Source organism: Falco peregrinus, chromosome 2 (assembly GCF_023634155.1).
Source record: "Falco peregrinus isolate bFalPer1 chromosome 2, bFalPer1.pri, whole genome shotgun sequence".
Taxonomy (NCBI): domain Eukaryota; kingdom Metazoa; phylum Chordata; class Aves; order Falconiformes; family Falconidae; genus Falco; species Falco peregrinus.
In genome coordinates this window covers 106,911,291-106,929,883 of record NC_073722.1, presented here as the reverse complement: position 1 = coordinate 106,929,883, position 18,593 = coordinate 106,911,291, and the positions used below count along the sequence as shown (strand labels likewise).

Below are 18,593 nucleotides of genomic sequence, written 5' to 3'. Positions count from 1 at the left end.
CAACGTTCATCACTGCACTGGTGCCCATTGCTGCATTTTTTTGTGAATAATTCATACTCTGCCAAATCGCTATCACGACAGCAGGCGCATCGTGGTGAGTTTCCCAACGCTTTTCCATTAATAACCCACAACCGAAAATATTGCCAGAGCCCCCAGTGCTCTGTCCCTGCTATAACCAAAGGCATGTTGTCACAGTGGAGAATTTAAGTCAGTTTCCCCCAAAAAGAACGGAGGAGCCTTTCCTTTTAGAAAGGCAGCTTTTAACCCCAGACCTCCGCCCCAGACCGGCTGCTGGCTGCGGGATGCTGGTGGCCACCGAGGAGTCTCCCCGAACAGCCCGGAGAGATGGCAAGCGAGCCCCGGGCTCATAACAGGAGCCGTGACTCCACAGACCAACGGGATTCCCACCCCAGCTTCCAGACTTCCCTGTGCCAATGGGGATTTTACGAGGGCAGCCTCCGATAAATCAAAATAAAACATATCCTAATTAACAAGGGTCGTTCGTAGCTACTTCGCAAACACCTTCTCCACAGGGGCACAGCCAGCCCCCGCCGACCACCAGCACTCAAGGAGGGAGAGGAAGGGGGAAGGGGAGGAATGGGAACTCTGAAGAAAGTCCAGGATTCTCCCCATTTATTGGCTCTGTTTAGTTTCTGAACAAAAATCAACCAGCGAAGCAAAGGAACAGGACAGGACGTGGCGTGATAAAACCCGCTACAGAAAGAGCTGGGAAAGTATTCCCGCAGGCTTCAGTTTTATTTCTGATGAAATGAGACTGTCCTCTCCTACTCCATCAGCGGGGACCACTGTCCCTCTGCTACCACCGCACCTTGCCAAGAGACGGATGCAAAGAGGGGCTCTGTGGCTCCCTGGCCATTACAGCCAGCTACTAATTATACCCCCAGAGCAGAGCACTGATGGGCTGTGGATGGCCAACAGACACACAACAAATTGTGGAAACTTATTATTTGTAAGTTCCTGCAATATCTGACAGCAGGGCTGGGTCAAGCCAACGCCAACAGGTGGGAACAAGCCCCTGTTACTCCCTTGGATGCATGGCAGGGCATTTGCAAACCCCAACCCAGAGCAGGGGGCTCCAGGGAAACCCCCGCTGGGAAGTACCCATCAACTCACACATGAGACGGGGAGCATCCCTAACAGGGTCACTGCCAGAACACAAATAAAGCCGTGGGGGCTCAAGCACAAGGCAGATGCTCTCTCTGTTCTCTCTCTCTTCTCTACATTACGGCATTTAGATCTCAGCAAAAGGTTGACTTCAACTTCTGAGCACCTAAACCATCAACCCAGGCAAACCCCATCCTACAAACCCTCGCCGGGGCAGAGGCAGCAGCCAGCACCGCGTGCTCGCAGCCCCAGCGTCACTGCCATGCGGTCAGAGCTTGTTTTAAGGCTGAAACCTCACCCCTGCTATTAAACCCGTGAAAAACCTCAGCTATTTCCCAGCCCTTCCAAGGAAAGGCGAGCGTTACAGCAGGCTTGTAAGATAAAGCCTCGCAAATCTCTGGCACGTGGACACACTTGCACAACCACTCCAAGCTGATAATTAAGGACGGGGATTGATAATTAAAGACAGAGTGGCACAAAGCGCTGCTTTAATTTTTTTCATTTTCAAGAATTTCTCGTCTTTTGGGCTATAAAGTGCTCCCCGCTGCCAAACAGCGTTAACTTTAACGATGCCCTGATGGGATGACAAGGGGTGTGCATTTCCTATTCTAATTAAGACAGAAAACCCAGAGAGCTCCCGGGGTGCCGAGCCCTGCCCGCAGGGTGCAGCCTTGCAGCACGCAGCCCCAGAATGCTCCCTCTGTTTCTGCCACTTTACAGGGAAGAGCAAATTTTAGCCATCCATACACCCTAGGAAAGCCGAAGGCACAAAAGCACAGTTATCCACCGCTAATGACATGGAGGTGTTTCTCCACCTTTGGGTCTCTACGCTCAAACAGGGTGCAAAGATGCTGAGCCAGATCCCTGGGAGATGCAGTCCTGATCTGATTTGGCCATGCAATCCTTTATCCCCTTGTTTCTATTTTCCACCTGTGTCTATTTTACTCCCCTCTTCTTTTCAGTTTTTTCACCGGATTAGCCTCCACTATGGCTACAAATAGCATCTATTACAACAGGACCAAAAACTCTCTTGGGATCATGAGCCAGCACCTGGATACAAATCCTGACCCTGCCAGATTGTGGCTTCTTTTGTATTTCTCACTTCCTTAAACAAAAATAATAAATATATAATGCATAACATCACAGAAAACAAGGAGCCTTTTCCATCCCATCAGCCTCATCCACAGGTTTTTCAGCTCCATGGATCTGGGACACCAGCAGCTGGGATGCTTTGCTAAGGACCCAGGCAAGGATGGGGCCGGGGTAATTTCCTCCTTATTTTTAATCAGTTCCCTTCATGCAAACACACTACAAGCCACAAGTGCATGATGACATGCGCTTAGACATTAATTATCAGCTAATTAGGCTGCGTTGGAGCAGTTTGTCTCCTGTTGTCCAATGCCCAGCATGGGATGTTTGCAGGACGGATGGTTCAGGTTTGCCAGCCTGTTTCCACTCCCTGGGCACTACCACACTGCTCTCCTCTGCAACTGGGATGCAACGGGGAAAGGAAAATGGAAAAGGAGGAGCACACCTCTGGGTAAGCACGAAGCAACCTGATAACGCATGCGTGGGGAAACAGTGGTGAGACTGGAGACAACTGAGGATTTTGGAGGTTGTGGCGAGCCAGGAAGGTTGTGATGTCCCAGCTGGCTCACAGCCCTGCCTAATGGATTTAAGCACTTTCCTTCACTGCGGTGGATTTGTTCTTCCTGTCGCTGCAAGCGTGCAACAGGCAGCTCCCACCAGCACCCGCATTTGCACACCGTGGCCAACAGCATGGTGGAAAAAACCCTCCCCGCTCTCCTGAGCCCGCAGGGAGCCCTGAGGATGCAAGGAGCAGGGAGGGGACGGTCACCCCCTGGGGTGACGGTGGCTTTCAAAAGCCGACTCACCAGGACTGTGGCTTCCTCTTCATGATGCCCTGGCGTCTCCACTGCGAGTGGGGGCTGAGGTGGTAGGTGAGCTGCCGGCAAAGCTTCTCCATGGCCCCAAGAGAGTCCCCCTCCTGCAAAGACAAGGCAGGGACACCAGGTAAGGTGTCTGTAGCATTGCCATCACATTCACACGATGCTCCAGCCCAGAGCAGCTCCCTTCCAGGAGCTGGCAAGCCGTAAGGGATCACGCTAAAAATTGTATAGCAAAGGGGAAAAGAAATCCTGCTGACTGCGAAGATGCTCCAAGGATGGGGCGTTCCACCAAGGGCCACCCAGTTCTGCCCACCTATGGACATTGTCGCTGGAGAATGACCACAGGGGTGCACAAGTCCCGGTTAAGGACGAGGAGGTCCCTCCTTGGCCGCTGTGCTGGGGTTCAGGGGACCAGTGCTGCAGGGTTGTCTCTTTGCAATTCATGCAGCAGCGGCACCGCTATCGTTTTGACACTACGTAATGGCTTTCAGCATTAAAGTTCTACAGAGATTAATTAAACAAACCAAACTACCCATCCGTTAATGTCAAAACTGCTTTACAGAAGAGCAACCAGTAAGAGGCTTGGCGAGCTGATGGAGATCTCGGGAACAGTGCTTGTCAGAAAATCTCAAAACGTGTATTTGTTAGGGAAAAAAAACCACCTTCAAGGAACACAGGGATTTTGGTGGAGTCTCCTCAATTCTGGTTACAACTTCCACCCACAAAAAAAGTGGGTTGGAAAACTTTAACTCTGAAAGTTTCTAAGAATTTGGTTCTAGAAATTTTGGTTCCTAAAAATAAAACAAAATACAAATACCAGGATCTGGACCATTCAATCGTGTTTCGTTACAAGATCTTTACATAGTAATGCATCTTATGACATCCAGTAATGTATACCGCCCACCGTGCTCTGCCTGCTTGCTCTCCGAATGGTCACAAGCAGAGATTAACTTGACCTAAAGAACAATAATGATTTAAAAAAATCAAGATGCGACCATTTGCAGCGTCCGCCTGGTTTTATGAAGCTGTTACATTATGAAACATCTTAGAGAAGATACCGAAACTTAATAGGAAGCATTAAAACAAGCAACCAGCCTGGGCTCAGCTCGCTGCTGCTCTTCATTCATGCTGACTGCGCAGGGCTTTGCCGTGTGCTGGGACAAGCTAGGCAGGGATGCTGAGGAAGATGCTGCACCTTCTCTACCTGAGCACCCAGTTACTGCTGCCTCCACATCCTCCACTTGAGGCCGAGCGCCCTGGCAGCCCAATTTACGCAATGTATTCTCCTACCTTGCCCCCAAGTCAGCAGAGCGGGACCAGCCCTATAAAGACATTATAAATATTGAATTAAGCAAGGAGCGATGGGGATGTTGACAAATCACCTCTGGGTGTGCAGGGAAACAATTACATCAGGTTTTCTCGGGGTAAAAAGAACAAACCACAAAACCAGGACAGAAAGAACATATCTGCAGATGGCTGGAACAGGAATGTCAGTATAGGACTTGCGGTCTTTAGCTTCTCTGTTCAACCCGCTCTGTAAGATATGAAGCCTTGACACAAATGGGGGTAGTTTATTCCCAGACACATCCAGATGCCTACGCAGCAACTACCATTAATCAACAGCTGATTTCATTCCTGGGCGATGCCTGCCCAGCTCCATCTGCGCTAACCAGCAGTGAAGCAATGGCACCAGTGCTCACCACCTCTGCCAGGCACGCAGTGACGGGCGATTTTGGCAGCTCAGGTAGAAACTCCAGATCCACAGATACCAGCAGGGCACAGAGCACAGAAAACACCGTGTCAGCACGAGCTGGGAACAGCGTGAGTCAGGAGCCATTTCACATCTAAGCTCCGCAAGCGTGTGACGGCTATACCTCCTGATTCCCAGGAAATAGGGGTTTAAGAGCATATTTAAACCCATACTTTTCAACACCTCATTTATCACCACGCTTAACTTGAAATAAGGGTTTTAATCCCACAAATTTCAATGGGATGTCAGCCTATCCTAAACCTCAGGCACGCCGCAATCTCCCCTCCTGCTGGCAACCCCGCAGCAAGAAATACCTCATGTTCCAGGCTTGGGGATGGATGAACCCTAGGAGGCTCAGCCTGTCAAATTAACACAGAAAAAGTAATGAAAGAGGAGGTTTTTATTTCATGTTTTCCACTGGAAGGTCTGGAACTGCAGACATTCTTTAATTAAAGCCTCAAAACATTTTGGGAAGGCAACAGCACGCGCTGCTCCCCCTAACCGCTCTCAACTTATTCTCTGCCAGCAACACCTTCCTCGCCATGTAACCAGCATCCCTAACGTGAGAAGAAAACGCCACAAATTTTGACACCTACCCTATTTTTTTTACCTTTGCATAACATCCAACAGCAAGCTGCCCAGTCCCATCAGCTTTCAATCAATCTATTTTTTTTCCAGCGGTTACCCTTGCAAAGCATTGCAACAGCCCCTGAAATAAGTGTCCGCTCTCAGCGCTGCATGGGGGTTCCCCTCTCCAAGCCCTTATTGCATCACGTGGAAAAATGTTTGTTGAAAAGGAAACAGTGCTAAAATGCTGTGGAGTAAGCAGCCACCGTGCCGCAATTCCACGCTGCAAACTGCCCCCAATATAATCTTGAAAGAGACAATTAAAATGGTCTCCAGTATTATCCTGACCGCTAAACTACTGGGGAAGTGAACTGATTCACAAGAGGAATGTGGCCAAAAAAAGGCTGAGAAAGTAAAAGAAACAAGTTTTGGCTGGTACAAATGTGGCAGGACCATCTTCTCTCTCCGGTAAGAGATCTGTTGGCCAAGCAGGGTGCTCCTGCTGGCCCTCGGTGCGTGGCTGCCAGACCTGCGCGCTGGGTCCAGGTGGCTGGTAGAAGCTCAGTCCTGAACTTCACATCATGCCAATTTCCAAGAAATTCAGCCCCCAAAAAAGCCCCTCAGCAGAACCCCAGCAGATCATCCATCAACACCAATACAGCACACCGAGGCCTCCAAGGAAAGATGCTAGAGCAGCGCAAAACATATTTAACCCGTATCTCTCTGCATCAGTGGCCACAGGCAGCTCATCCTTCACGCGGTCCTCCCCACCACCCTTTTTTCCTCACAAGCAAGCTTGACTCATAAGCCCTGCACGTACTGGGCTACTTCTGTTTCGGGCTTTTAAACACTATTTAGAGAACATATGACTTCTGCACACAGCAACTCATGTGTCTCCTTCTGGTCTCAGTACCATGTGAGGGTATAAACCAAAAAGTATGGTCTTTTCCACACTGCTCTGTAGATAAATGCCCCAGTTTAGCACTGGGATAAACAAACAGCCCAATTCAGAACCTCCATAAGACTTCATAGGATGCTATTCTGGGGTCAGGCTCCTTGCTCTACACATCTCATTCCCATCACTGCGCTTCACCCTGCCCATGAGCAAGACGCAAACCTCTCTGCTTCAAGAACCCACTTCTTTTAGGGACCTTCCTAAACCTCTGCAATTCCTCCCCAGAGCTTTGCAGGAGCTCCAGAGCAGCCCCAGGCCTGACCTCCGGCACACCAGACCTGCCCTGCCTTGCATAAAACATGCACAGAAGAAGGGATTTAGCTGATGCATGGTGCCAAAGGCTCGTCTGATGGACTACACAGCGGCTCTTTTGCTGTTTTTATGATCCAAGCCTACCAGGAAAGAATTGAAGCTGACGCACACCCTGGTGGGACTGAGCCCAAGAGCTTGTTTGAAAACTGAGTCAGCTCACGAATCAGCCCAGCTCGTTTGGGTTGACAAAGTTTTAACCTCGCTGCCCGGCAAACAGGGAGAGAAGGGCATGCAGGGCTTCCAGGAGAACCGGAGGTTAGTGCCTTACACCAGCAGGAGCAATGATGCTGGGCACCATCCCTGTGGGCAGCTGTAGGCTTCCTGCCAGCGTGCCAGCGTTACACTGCGATGCCAGCCCTCCCTCTGATGCAGGGTCACCCTGCTCTCCATCCAGCACGCTCCTTGCTGCTCTGTCATCAGCGTCCTTGGGCACGACACAAGAGAAGACAAAAATGGCATCAGGTGGGCAGATGCTGCTGCCGTCCTCCCTGGCTGCTTCCCGTGATTAACCACTTCCCGCAGCATCAAAAGCAATGCCTAAAGGTCTTTCTGCCCCACCTACACCAACCTATATCACATCACTTATATAAGGTCAATATAAGGGCGGGGTATTTTGGTGGTCAGAGGGCACATGAGTGGCAAGGCAGACTTACCCCAACCTGCAGAAATTGCAACCCACAGCACCGGGCTGGCAAACACTATATACCATTTCCATAGAAGGGACAACAATCAAGCACAAGACACATACAATGAGAGCAGCCGTTTGCGCTGAGCGTGTTGTCTTACCACCAGAACCGAGTTGCAGCAGCAGTCATTCCCGAAATAACACACAGGGATGAATGCATCGTAAAGGCATCGCCAGTGCTACCATGGAAGACCTGGCCCCTTCCAGAACCACGCATTCAAGGTGCAGGTGCATGGGAATGCATATTTGTTACTCTGGTTTCCAAGCTCTGGGAGGAAAAGTGCCGAGCTTCTCAGGGTTGGGGAGATGGGATGGACCACATGGAGTTCGGCTTTCCCAGCTGACGATGCTGCCAGGAAAAAGGCTGTTTCGCAGAGCTGGGATATGCCCTTTCTCTTAGCACTACACTCACAGACCAGCTGATAAATGCTGGTACGATGCTGCTGCCGAGCCCTCAGCTGAGCTCCCCACGGATCCATTGGCTACGCATCTGGGAACATCTGTAAGTTTGCAAAAGCTCTCAATGCCGCGATCCTGCCCACACCCGTACAGCTCCTACATCAACAGGGAGAGAAACCTGCATCATGCATGCAGCAAAACGGCTTTGAGCAGCACCTAAACAGGGGGCAAAGCCTCTCCACAAGGAGCGAGCGAGCTGTACGGCACCCTTGTTCCTCTTCATTCCCCTTGGCTGCTCCGCTGGCAAGCTTTCAGGAGAAGACATGCCTCGCAGGGCATGTTCATGCAGCACCCTGCTCCTCAGCAAGACTGACGAGCCACAGAGCCAGCCCAGGTGGGACCAGCATCAGCTCAGAGAAGCAGGTTTTGGGCAACGTCTTGGCTTCTGTTTGCCCATGTCCTCTCCGAGCTGGCACAGACCCAGCACAGTTCCCAGCCATCAGACACGATGCTGAGCGCAGGATGGAAGAGGGATGAGGGGAAAGCTGAGAGCAGAGGCTCTTCCCTGCAAAGGGCCCCTTTCCCCATAATTCTTCCTCTGTCTTCGCCTGCCTCCAGCCCTCTGGAGAAGGAGAGAGGGCTGCTTGCTGCCAGGAGGAGCCCAGAGATTCATGAGATTTTAATCCCTTAACAGATTTCAGCTGGGAGAGGGATTTGTGGCACATGCCCCATCCGCAATCTGCAACCAGCCCCATACCAACAGGATCTCATTCAGCTGGAAAATGATGGGGAGCGGCACGAGCCAAGCCCCATGGTGGAGGGGGTGCCCCAAGCACATGTTGAGGACCACCAAGCTCCTGACCCTGGCTCCAGCCCCAAAAGGAGAGTTCTGGATGAAGGGATGGAACAACAGTGCTTGAAGTGGAAATCAGTTAAACCCCAGGGATAAAGGAGAGCAGGTAAAGGCCAAGCTCACCCCAATGCACCCTGCTAAACCTGCCCCTCACTGATGGTCCCACCTGTGGTGCTGGAGAGATGCCTTTCAGGCTGTACCAGCCCCCAGCCACAGCTCCCGCCGGTGAGGTACCACCCAGCATCTGCACAGCACTGTTAACCCCAAACGAGCCATCCTTGGACGTGTTCCTCTGGATGTGTTCCTCGCCGCTCCGCCAGCAGAGAGGTGACACCATGGGAAAGCAAACATGGGATGGGCAGGACCGTGTTTTCACCGGGGTTAAATACCCACAGCATCACTGCCTGCCCTCCTTGCATCACCGCACCACAGCAACTCCTGGGCAATGCAAGGAGGTGAAATTTGCACTCACAAACCGAGTTTTAGGGCTGCTCTCTCAGCCAGAGAGCTCAGAGGAGGAGCAAAGCATATGAAAGCCTCATGATAAAGATGTTACTGCAAATTAATTTGTTTTCATTAACAAATGAATCAACCGCTCCTCCTCCAGCAGCCGAATCCCTGGTGGTGCACAGAGCCCGAGGGAAGGTGGTGGTGGGGGGTTGCATCAGGGCCAAACATCGTGTAAAATAGGCCAACGTTAATGATTAAAGAGCCCTGGTAAAGAATTCCTGCTGCAGCACGGCAGGGGATTGACCCAAATTAGAACAATTAGCCATTGTCTCGGGTCGCAGGAAGCGACAGGTTTTTTCTCATGTTATTTACACAGTCCCACATTTCTGTCACTTGCAATCAATCTCTAGGGAAAAAAAAAAGTGCTGTCCTGCAAATCTTAGCATGCAAAAGTCCCGTATTGGCCCTCCCAAATAATGATTTTGACTTAATTAAAAATTAATTCCTTTTTTCCCTTTCCTGTTTCTTTCAAAAAACTTTTCAAACTTGTAACATCTCTTTGTGGATGCTGCAGGGTTTGCTGTTGCCGCTCTGATGCACAAAAAGGTCTGTCCATGCACAAATCATTACAGCCACAGGCCAGGGAAACTGCATTCCTCCTGGGAGCACCGTTTCCCGCGTATGAAATATTTGGTGGGGAGACCCCTCAGCCGAGATGTTTGCTTCCCATACAGTTCAGTGAATGGCGACCCTTAAAGCATGACCTATTTCATAGCCAGAAAAGACAGAGAATGATAGATTTCCTTCCAAATCCTCTTCCTTGTTTTATTTTTCTTGGGTGATTGGCTAGGACAATAGGATAATAGTTTGGACTATTAAGCAAAAGTAAAAAAACCAAACAGCTGAGAGGAGAAAAAAAAAACTTCACAAGGGCAAACAGAGTTATTACACAGTTAAAGACATGAAATAGTGAGAGATGCTCTAGGAAGCCCTAGGACAGATCATCCTCCATGGCTTTGGCATGCATGAGATCAGTATTATGAATCAGCAAGACGCAAAGGAGAGCAAACCCCTAGTAAACCCACACTGATGTGGGGACAGACACTGGGGTTTGGAAAGGACGACACCAAAATGAAGAGGAAACATTCTTTCAGCACAGTGAAATGGCCCCACGTGCAAAGCCTTCACACACCAGGAGATGCCTAACGTGCCAAAGCTGATGGGGCACAGGGACCTCCAAACACCTACTCGGAAAGCAGCAGGAGAAGGCACAGGGACACATCTCAGGACATGACTAAGTCAAAGCCGTGCCTGCCATCCACCAGCGTGGAGCTGCCGAACTCCCCCCCCACAACCAGGTCAACACAGCCGCCAGCAAAAAGCTCTGCCCACCCAAAACCTGCAGCCGCTCCTGTGGCTCTGAAACAGCTTTCCCTGGCCGCTGGCACCGGAACGGCATCCTGCTCCCCAGCACCGGGGCCCCGGGGTTTAATAGAAACCGAATTTACGATGCCTTCCCTTTTGATGTAGTCACGCGGAGCTGAAGTCATCTAATGGCTTTCTGGTTTTCTTTTTTCCCTTTCCTTTCTTCTTCTTTTTTTTTTTTTTCCCTCCCCCTTCCTTGCTTTCAAAGCATGGGGGCTAAATTGCAGCCTATTGTTGCAGGCAGACAGCAGACATCTGCGCTGCAGCCAGCCCCGGCCCCAGCAAGCCACCGCCAGGCTTTCCTTTTGAAGCCCTAATGGAGTTTTCTCCAGCAAACTGTCCCCCTTCTGCAAGACCAGGAGCCGAGGAGGTAGAAAAGGCTTTAAACCCACCGTTCCCCTTCTCATCGAAGGCCAAACCATGCCAAGACCCAGCGCTCATCCCACCACAGGAGGCTCGGGGGTTGCTGCGACCTACAGCCCCATCCAGGTGTGCAGGATCCACGCCAGCCACAAACCCCTCCGGGTGGTGGGTCACCAAGTTCCTTGGGCAAGGCACGAAAATGCACATGGAAAAATCCCCGTTGTGCTGCGGGGAAAGGTTCTCCTAAAAACATCGTTGTAAGGATATTGCAATTCCATCTCTTATCATTTCAGACTCTTCTGGGAAGAGACCCAGCCTGCTGGGGAACGAGTGGTGAGGTGGATGGTGCCCAAAGGCAAGCAGATATGGGCATGGTGGATGTAAGTGATAGACCTTGTCCACACAGAGGAAAATAAAATCCAAGTAATGTGACAATATGGCTTTAAACGGGTCCATTTGACCACCCAATACCCTGCGCAGAAACTATTTTGACAATAAATCAAGGATATTTGAATTCAAATTAGAAGAGAAGTGGAACAAATATAATTCAAGGCCATTTTAAGAAGAACGAGGTTGTTCCCAGCAGGGTTTACTGTGACTGAGCTAATCCACTTGCTCTTTCCTGTGCTTCCCCAGGCACACAGCCATGGGGCCGAACACCGCCCGTGCCCCCCTGCCCAAGGTTCGGGCCAAGCACCCACTGGCACCCGAGACACTCCGATGGCTTTTGTAAGGGAAGGATGTGGTCCAGAATCAACTCACGTTAGGAAATGGCCAAGAAAAGACCAGCTGGTCCTGGAAGAGAATGAAGGCCTCTTATATGAGAAGAGGCGTTTGGCTTCTTCCAGGAAAAATGCACGGGTTTGGCATGGGAAATGCGGATCTGGGCTTGGTGACCCCTCTCCCAGCACGGCTCCAGCAGTAAGCTCACTGCCGAGCCCTTCCCAAGCTCTGCTTACATCCCCTCTCCAGCCATCCGCACAGAAGCAGGAGGTTTGAAAAGACAACAAAACCAAACGAGCTCCCGATTTCATCCCTCACTGCCACTGTCCACCAGCAGTTTGCAGGCTGGGTCCTCCGGGTGCAGGACTGCGGTCACGGACCCAGGAAGCCAGCAAGACCCTTGTGGAGCTGTCAAATAACCATGTCCAGCCGGCTCCCTTTCTTGGAGACTCCTTGCCAGGAGAGGAGTGTTTCCACCTTGGATAAGTCTCTCATTCTGTTCTGCGATGGCAGATTTGACAATGACCACTGTGGGTCCACAGTAACTCAGCAGTTACAGACGGTCAAAGCCTAGCGTCAAATAAGGTACTATATCTTACTTCACCTAATGCAGGGGTAGTTTCGTATAAAACTATCTCAAATATTAGGAAGTGGTTTGTGGGAAATTCTACTGCGAGTATATTAAAAGATACAGAGGAACAGAACCGCACGGGCATAGAAGTTGCACAGAAACAATGCAGACCAACCCAGCGGCTCCAGATGCTGTTTGGATAAGGAATGTTGTTCATACTGGAAACCCTACCCCCTTCCTTCTGGTTTGCTAGGATATAGGCTTTACCATCAAAAATTCCCTTTTAAAGAAGGGCAGAGGTGAAAGCAGCTGTCTGAAGGAGCATAAATAAAAGGCAAACAAAAAGATGGTGCTTTTTTTTTTTGAGGAGGAGCAGTCTTCTAGCAAACAATAAACTATAGTTTGATAAAAGCTTATCAGAAAGTAAAACTTTCCATCCAGCAGCAACCCTTTTGGACAAAAAGGAGTATTTTGGAGCACTTGCAAGAACTGAGAAAAGGAACCACTTCTCATCAGCATTCCTGATCAGAAAACTCATCCCATTACCTGGCAAAACCCTAAATCCAGCGATCAAACCACCCAGTAGAATTCCAAACCCCCATGCCCAGGCCTGCAGCCATCAGGCCAGCTATGCAGAAACAGGAATGATAGCCCCAGCTGCTACACAACATGCCCCCAAACGGAAAATACTTTTGCATAAGACTAACTGAAGGTTGTGGCCACGATTAGCTGCGAGCCCTGGGCTGAGAGCATGTAGCTTAAGCAGCACTTCTGATCTTCACCACCTTCTTGGAGAAGCTTGACACGCTGGCAGGAGCAATGGCTGAAGGTGTCCCTTAGCAGATGGCAGGTTCTCCGTGCCAGGGCAGACAGCATCAGCTCTGGCAGCAAGCACAGCAAAATTAATGGTCTGTGGAGTCCTGGGTGACAGCAGCGTAAAGCTCAATGAGGGAGAAAGTCGGCAAGTGGTGCAAAGCAGAAGTGGCCTCAACCTGGGGACTTCTGGGCAGGAGATGCCTGCAGGGATAACCAGGCTCGCAAGCTGGGGGTGACTGCCTGACCCAGTGCTCCTCAGCGTGCTGATTGCAGCCGGTCTCCAGAAGGTCCCATTAACACCCTGGTCCAAAAGGAGCAACTGGCTTTGGCCAAATTAACCAAATACTCAGCGACTGAGTGTGGTGCATGCAGTAACTTCATGGTTCGAAGAACCCCAGCTCCTCTGCTTCCAGGCAGACCTATTGATGGTGCAAACCTTCTCCCCACCACGGCCCAAACCAGAAAGGCACGTGGTCGTCACATCTTGCCCTCACATGCTGGCTGCAGGGATGGGAGTGGATGCTGACCTCCCTGAGATGGCCAGCAAGGGACTGAGCACCAGCAAGGTCAATTCTTTTGCTCTCAGTAAAGGACTTGCTCCTGTTCAACTCTTACAAAAACCTGACACAAAGCCACTGCCAAAACTGGGAAACCTGTGGCTGAGGACATCTGCACTGGGCATCCTGACACAGTACTGAGCCCTCACCTAGGGCAATCACAGGGTACCAAGGACCCCAGCAATTAAACCTGCCTTGAGCTAGCCCAAATTAGGAGCTGGTGAAGCTGCAGCAATAGCAGAACCTTGAAAGAGGAATTCTGCAGAAACAAAGAAAAAAAAAAAACGGAACAATTTTGCAGCTCAGGTCCTGCTGTAAGCAGCGCTCATCATCCGCTTTGACGAAAGGCCAAAGTGCGATGCATTAGACTCAGTGTTGACACACCAAAATGAAAAGCAATGTACAATAGGGCTTATCATGAGAGCCAGAGGTACAAGATGAATGGGATCGCAGCGACTCAGGAAGTTATTCAAAAGGATCCTGGACTAATATTACTCTTGGACTTCGGAGAAGCAATTAAAGAAGGCAATAAAATTCGAGGTGATAGATGGCCCTGAGGGGAACATGTAAGATAAAGGGAAATTGCAAAAAAGAATATAAAAATCTTTTGTGAGAGCTACTGGAGGGTACCCAGCTTAGCTTCTGCAGGAGAGGATAAATGAGCAGCAGTCAAAACAACATGGGAAATGGCAGGGGATCTGCATGCTGCTCGGCACCCATTAGCTGCGATGCCTGATGTCACCGACTGCACCCTGTCGAGATGCGCACAGCAACCCTGTGACTGTGGAGGAGGCTTTTGAGCATTGCCACTCCAACATGTGCTCCTGACAGATGCAGTGAGATCCTCAGCCAAATAAATTGGACCCACTTCAGTGCTATAAACAAAGTCACTAATGGGAAGGCCATTTAGATGCCAGGTTCATCCCTGGAAGGGTCACTGGACCGTGCTTTTAATGACAAATGCATCTGTATCCTGACAGACACAGTGAGTTATCATACAACAAAGCAAGCAGCTAGAAATCCAGAAAGAGCCATTCATTACCCTGGAAATATCTCAGCAAACAACCGACTGACAAATTAATCATTATAGCTGATGTAGAACAGCAAAGACAGAAAAACACCCAAGGTGCCGCACTGACTGGACTGCAAATGGGAAGAAGGGTCGGAGGTGCCGACCTCTAACATCTGCTCGAGTCGGTGTATTCTGTGGATGATGGCACTCGCCTTCCTCCTACACACGCAGGCACAGAGGATTGATTTCTGAGCCCTGGGGGGCGCAGAGCCCCTGGGCAGCTCCTCCCCAGGGGGGTTCAGCTGCTCCCCATCACTCACTGCCACTGTCCACCAGCAGTTTGCAGGCAAAGCTGCCCCATGTTTTGGCAACGAGTGTTGATGTCTCTACTGCAGACCTGATGTCTCTGCTTACCTGTGGGGCTCCAGGCTGCAAGCGCTGTGTCTCCGGGGGCTCCTCAACTCTTTTCAGGCTCTCAGACCCTGCTCGTGGGCAATGCACGCAGGATGGGGGTGCACGCTGCAGAGCGACAGGTGGGTGCACAGAGTCTGCACGGTGCCCGTGATACCTCCCACCATCCTGCCCTGAGCAAATGTGGCTCTTCAGCCAGACCCTGCCCTAGCCACCCCCTCTACATGAGCCAGCGTTTCTCAGAAGCATCCCATTTGGAACCACAGGTCGGAACCTGGCATCTGCCTTTGCTGCTAAACGCAGGAACCACCAGCTGTTCCCTGTACCCCTTTCCCCTCAGGGTTAAACCAGAAGTAGATTATTTGGTTATTTATGTCCCAGCTGTAGGACATCATGGAGAGACTTTCCCAGCCCATCAAGCCTCCTATGGAGCCTCTCAGCTGCACCACACCAGATCCCACGGGAAACAACCCCCAGTCTGGCTGTTATTGCTGTTGGAGGAGAGCGGGAGCATCCCCGGGCTGCCACTGCAAATATTTATGTTATTCTGCGGGGGCTCTCAGCCCCTCGCTACAACCCCTGGGAGTCTCGTGACGTACAGGGGAGCCTGGGAAGGGGTGGCAGTGACCCCCCTCAGATCAGACCCCACTGCTCCCTGCTGCAGGTGGGCACAGAAATGGGAATCCCAGGGCAAGGGCATAACCCTCGGAGCAACGCTCACCTTCAGCTCATTAACCACTGCGGGGCCCTCGTAGGCACGAGAGAACTGGGAATATTCTGGTTTGGGTTTGGTTTTTTTTAAGAATAGAAGATAACATCACCGTAAGGAAGCAGCAGCTAACAGCAGTGGCTGCGCTCCAGCCAAGCTCTCCTAGCAACAGCTCCGGGATGCAGCAAGGCTGGAGGGAGGGGGGTCACTTCATCAAGCGCTCCAAGCAGATGCGAAACTACAAACACAGACACCGGAGCTGTACTGGGGATTTCCTGGAAAACGGGTGGAAAGGAGAAAAGGGAAGGTGACAGAGAAATTGGGAGGATTAGCAAATCACCTAACGATTGCAAAAATTCTTTTGAAGATGGGAAGGGTGGGATAAAGCTCTTACCCAAATCCCCAAATACCCCAAACCGTGAGATAATCGCTGGCTGGACTTTGACCAGAAATCATAGTCCCTGCCATCTCTGAAGAGTAATTACTGAAAATCCCGCTGGCAACTTCCCTATCTGAGAGACCTCAGCTCTTTGCATTTCCTTATTACTTTTTGCTGAACAGAGAGAGCGCAGCTGCATCCCCCCTGGAAGGAGCAATCACCTGGTGATGCTCAGGGGAAGGATACAATGTACATGTGGGGTGAACCAGAGAGAAGGGCTCCTCTCGTCTCAGCAGCATCCCCACCTGACCCACCCCAAACCTGCAGTGCTGCTCACTGATACATCTCCTCTATCTGGCTGGGTGAAAGCTCTTCCTAGAGCCGGCACAGCCAAACCGAGGGGCTGCTGAGCTGGGGGGGCTGCAGCTGGGGGCTGCAAAGGCAACAGCTTGGAGATCAGTCGCAAAGGGCAAAACTTCTCCTCACTCCAAGAAATAGCCTGAAGCATACGTCAAGACAGCTGTGATGCTGCAGATGGGCTAAATGCAAGTAACTCTTCAAAATTCCAGGATGAGCGCTGGAATGTGAGTGCTTCCGAGCCCAGAGGTGTTGCGGTTCAGCCCTGATGAGTGCAGTGCTGTGCACAGCCCTCCCCAGGGCCAGGCATCGCTTTCCCCTACGGTGAAATGCAGATAATGCTCTTTCCCTTCCTCATACAGAGCTTGAGGAACCAGCAAGGGAAGAGCACAGAGAGCTGCTCTGCACTAAGTGTTTTATCCTCAAGTGCTTTCAGCTCACCCTGAAGCATCACAGGTACTCAGCACCTCTGCCCCCCCCGCAAAGGCTGACTGCAGTACCCAGCAAGGGAGCTGAACTTTGGGGTACATGTAAAACAGTGGATTTTTCTTCAAAAACACAGCACGGGGCAAAGGCAGGATTTGGGGCAGGTGATTGCACGTACCTGCGTCGTGCAGTGCCACTGAGCCCTTGCTAGGTTAAGCTCCACATGCTCCTCGGTGGGGCTCACTTCTACGCCCTTCCAAAGGCTCTGGAGGTGTCACCATCTCCACCCCCTCCCCCAGATGCTGGGGAACAGCTCCTGCTTTGCAGGAGAGCAGCAGCCTCACCGGGATGCAACAGGGCTAGCCAAAATGTGCCCTGGGCACTGGCAGCCCTCAGTGGCCAGGGATGAACACCAGGTGTACCCACAGCTCGCAGCCCCACAACAGCTCAGATTGGGTCGTAAGATCTGCTAGAGCTTCTTTCACCCATCCTGACCAACGGTGAGCGGGACTTTTCTGCCTGAATCAAGTCAGATGTGACCACAATCTGTGGCTGGGCAATTCCTCAACCATCAGCAGTGGTCTATCAACAGAGAGAACTCCCTTCCTTATTAAAACCCTTGAACTCTCCCTATAAAACCATTAATTTCTGCAAATCCACATTGCCAGCAGACCATCTGCTCGCTTAGTATCCACACACCTGTGAGTTAGGCTGTAAACAGATATTAAAATACCCATCCAAGTGCCCAAGTCACCCAGGTTTCCCCCCCAGCCCTACCGCAGGAGAGGTCCCCACCATCACTGCTTGAGGTAAATAAATACCGTCCCCACCAGGAGGCAGGGAATCGATACACTTCCTTCCTTTGTGGTAAATTATGTTCTGATTAAAAGCTAATGATCTGAACTCAAATGTCAATTGCCATCAGAAAACATCAATAAAGTACGTTGTTACTGTTTAATGAGGTACCTGTTTCTTCATCCTCCATTTCCCTCGGGGACACTTCTTTGGCGTTCCTGGGGAGGCTGCAGGTGAAGCGTGTGGGCAGCGCTGGATGCTCAGCTCGGGAACCTGCCCTCACACCAGTGTTTCTGTGCAGTGACACACAACTCTTGGCTGCCAGAGCTGTGCCAGAAGGGTCCTTGGAAAAGATTCAAAGTTAACCAGGCCAACTACAGCCTCACCTACAGGCTCTGCTTTACCCCCACGGATGCTCAGCCAGGTTGCCTGCATCCATGTGGCACCAGCAGCATCCTGGCACAGGCAACCGCTTTGGCCAGGAGCGAGATGGACACGACACCAAGCGTGGACAGCGGTAAAAAGCCACGCACACTAGCAGGGCTCATGAGGACTGCAAGCACTTGCTTGAATTATTAAGCAGTATATTCTATTGTTCACAAAACTCTCCACAAGCTTGCCAGCCCTAGTGAAAGAAGCTCAGCAAATGCTTTCTTCTGTTATTCATCCTTTTTGCTGCTCTGGTGACATTTTTCGGAGGGGAGCGATGCACTGAGAGACCAGAGACTCCGTTCTGATGCTCTCCACATTCACATGCTCTCAGTCTCCATCACGTCGACCGGGCTGAGCCGCAAACCCTTCCTGTGTACCAACAGACTTTTTGAGATTTCAGAGCACTTCCATCCAGAGACCAGATCCTGCTGCCTCTGACAACCCTCTGGGAAAACTGGTACCAGTCTGCAGGCAGAGGCGCAGAGCACACAGCTGGCAGCTATTTCTTACACTGACTTGAGGGTCTACTGCAGAAGCAGGTCAGATTGAGCTTCACCATGGGAGCTGGTGAAGTATGAGGTGAGGAAAGCATATTTTCCAAAAGACAACCT

The 18,593-nt window shown here is 50.9% G+C and overlaps 1 protein-coding gene across 1 annotated transcript in view; it reads right to left on the bottom strand.

Moving 5' to 3' along the window:
* LRRC75A (leucine rich repeat containing 75A) overlaps positions 1 to 18,593 on the bottom strand; it is a 97,699-nt gene that overhangs the window by 36,228 nt on the left and 42,878 nt on the right. Inside the window, exon 3 of the mRNA XM_005240545.4 lies at positions 3,021 to 3,133. Within this exon, the coding sequence (XP_005240602.2) occupies positions 3,021 to 3,133 (113 nt within the window). The remainder of the gene's footprint in view (positions 1 to 3,020; positions 3,134 to 18,593) is intronic.